The sequence below is a fragment of the Protobothrops mucrosquamatus genome, unplaced genomic scaffold, assembly GCF_001527695.2.
Source record: "Protobothrops mucrosquamatus isolate PMUCROS unplaced genomic scaffold, P.Mucros_1.0 scaffold28071, whole genome shotgun sequence".
NCBI classification, from domain to species: Eukaryota; Metazoa; Chordata; class Lepidosauria; order Squamata; family Viperidae; genus Protobothrops; species Protobothrops mucrosquamatus.
This window is the reverse complement of record NW_015413815.1, coordinates 1-1,768: the sequence shown is the minus strand read 5'-3', so window position 1 is coordinate 1,768 and position 1,768 is coordinate 1. Positions and strand designations below refer to the sequence as shown.

The window sequence follows — 1,768 nt, the reverse complement described above, 5'->3', positions numbered from 1 at the left end:
TTGTCTTACAGAAATGGCTCAGGGATCAATCAGCAATGTGTATGTCTCATCCTCATCAGGTTCGGCTTCAAATGGGACAAGATTTTCTAACAGGTTGGATAAGATTGAGTTTTATGTTTAAAAACTAGTTCATAGACCCAGTATCATCTGCTAAATAGTAAAACTATATTATTTCATTTTTTATTGTTAATTGTTACATTGACTTTTTATTTAATTAAAAAGTGATCTAAATAGATATCTCAGAAACATTTTAATATACCAGCTTATCAAAAGACATCTTAAGAAATTTTCCTTTTCAGTTGCCAAAATTGACCATTTTGCCACTGAATTTGTAAGCTTCAAAGGAGCTGGGAACCAGATGAGGGCCAGACTACCTACTCCTGTCTTAAAGCTTCAAACAGGAAAAATATTAAAGAACTTCAAACATGTATATAAAATGAAGCTAGGCTAGTCTTATCAGGGTCCATTGAATGGATCCTCTGCCAGTAAGTGAAAACAATTCCCCATATGCTTCTTAAAAATGGGTCTGAACTTGCTCAAGTGAAGTAGGTTTTATAGAGCCCCACAGTTCCATGCCAAAGGTCAGCACTGGGACTATTTTTGCACTAAATACTTTCAGTATAGGTGTCAAGGTGCCTTGGTAATTGTAATTAGAACATAGAACTTAGAATAAGAGTTGGGACCTTGGAGGTCATCTGGTCCAACTCACTGCATGAGCAGGAGAGTCTATACCATTTCAGACAAATGGCTGTCCAGTCTCTTCTCTAAAACCTCCAGTGATGGGGCACCCACAACCTCTGAAGGCAAGGCATTCCATTGGTTGATTGTTCTCACCATTAGAAAATTTCTCCTTAGTTCTAGGTTGCTTCTCTTCTTGATTAGTTTCCATCCATTGGTTCTTGTCTTGCCTTCTGGTGCTTTAGTTTGTTCCCCTCAAGTACTGGAGCTCTACTATCATATCTCCCCTAGTCCTTCTTTTCATTAGACTAGTCATACCCAATTCCTGCAAATGTTCTTCAAAACTGGATGCAGTATTCCAAGCGTGGCCGTACCAAGGCTTTGTAAAGCAATACTAATACTTCCCACGATCTTGATTCCCCTGTTAATGCAGCCCAGGCTGCACACTGCTGACTCATATTTAAGTGATTGTCCACTAGGACGCCAAGATCCTAGTGTAAAAACCTTACTTTTATCCACATTGAATTCCATTAATTTGTAATTCGTGTAATAATAAGTAATTCATTAATTCATAATTTATATAAAATAGTTTTTAATAGTTGCCGCAGTTTAATATTTGGCCTTAGGAGTCTGCAGTTACCCACTCCTGGCTAAACATATTAATTGGGAAGGTGGAATTAAAAGATTAATGCAGTTTGCTCATTTTGCAGTGACTACTCAAACGGAGGAGATGGAATGTTGGCTACAAGTTCCAATGGATCTCAATACAGCGGCTCCAGAGTAGAGACACCAGTGTCTTATGTTGGAGATGATGACGACGATGATGATGATGACTTTAATGAGAATGATGATGATGACTGATACTTTTTGCCTGTAGACTTTTTTATTTTTAAAATTCAGCAAGCGGCAGGAATAAATTCTAGGAAGAGATTGTCAAAATTGTCTCATCAAGGAGATACTGGTAAGAGTCTGAATTTAGAAAATTGCACCTCCAATAAAGTAAAGATTGTTTGTTTTTTATGTAGATTTTTTTACATGTGATGAGGATGTGTGTGTTAATACCAGTGTGTTAATGCAGAACTTTTATTTA

General features: G+C 37.0%; 1 protein-coding gene across 1 annotated transcript; it reads left to right on the top strand.

Moving 5' to 3' along the window:
* Positions 1 to 13: 13 nt before the first annotated feature.
* On the top strand, positions 14 to 1,762 carry LOC107302121 (transcription factor Dp-1-like). The gene is made up of 2 exons (XM_015831241.1): positions 14 to 93; positions 1,389 to 1,762. Exons 1-2 carry the CDS (start codon positions 14 to 16, stop codon positions 1,537 to 1,539), a joined length of 231 nt encoding a protein of 76 aa, XP_015686727.1. The 3' UTR covers positions 1,540 to 1,762.
* Positions 1,763 to 1,768: the final 6 nt, after the last annotated feature.

Excerpts from the sequence above, each read along its gene's own strand:
- LOC107302121 (XM_015831241.1), top strand. The coding sequence starts at position 14 with ATGGCTCAGGGATCAATCAGCAATGTGTATGTCTCATCCTCATCAGGT. Across the intron at positions 94-1,388 it reads GGGACAAGATTTTCTAACAG|TGACTACTCAAACGGAGGAG; the intron begins GTTGGATAAGAT and ends CTCATTTTGCAG.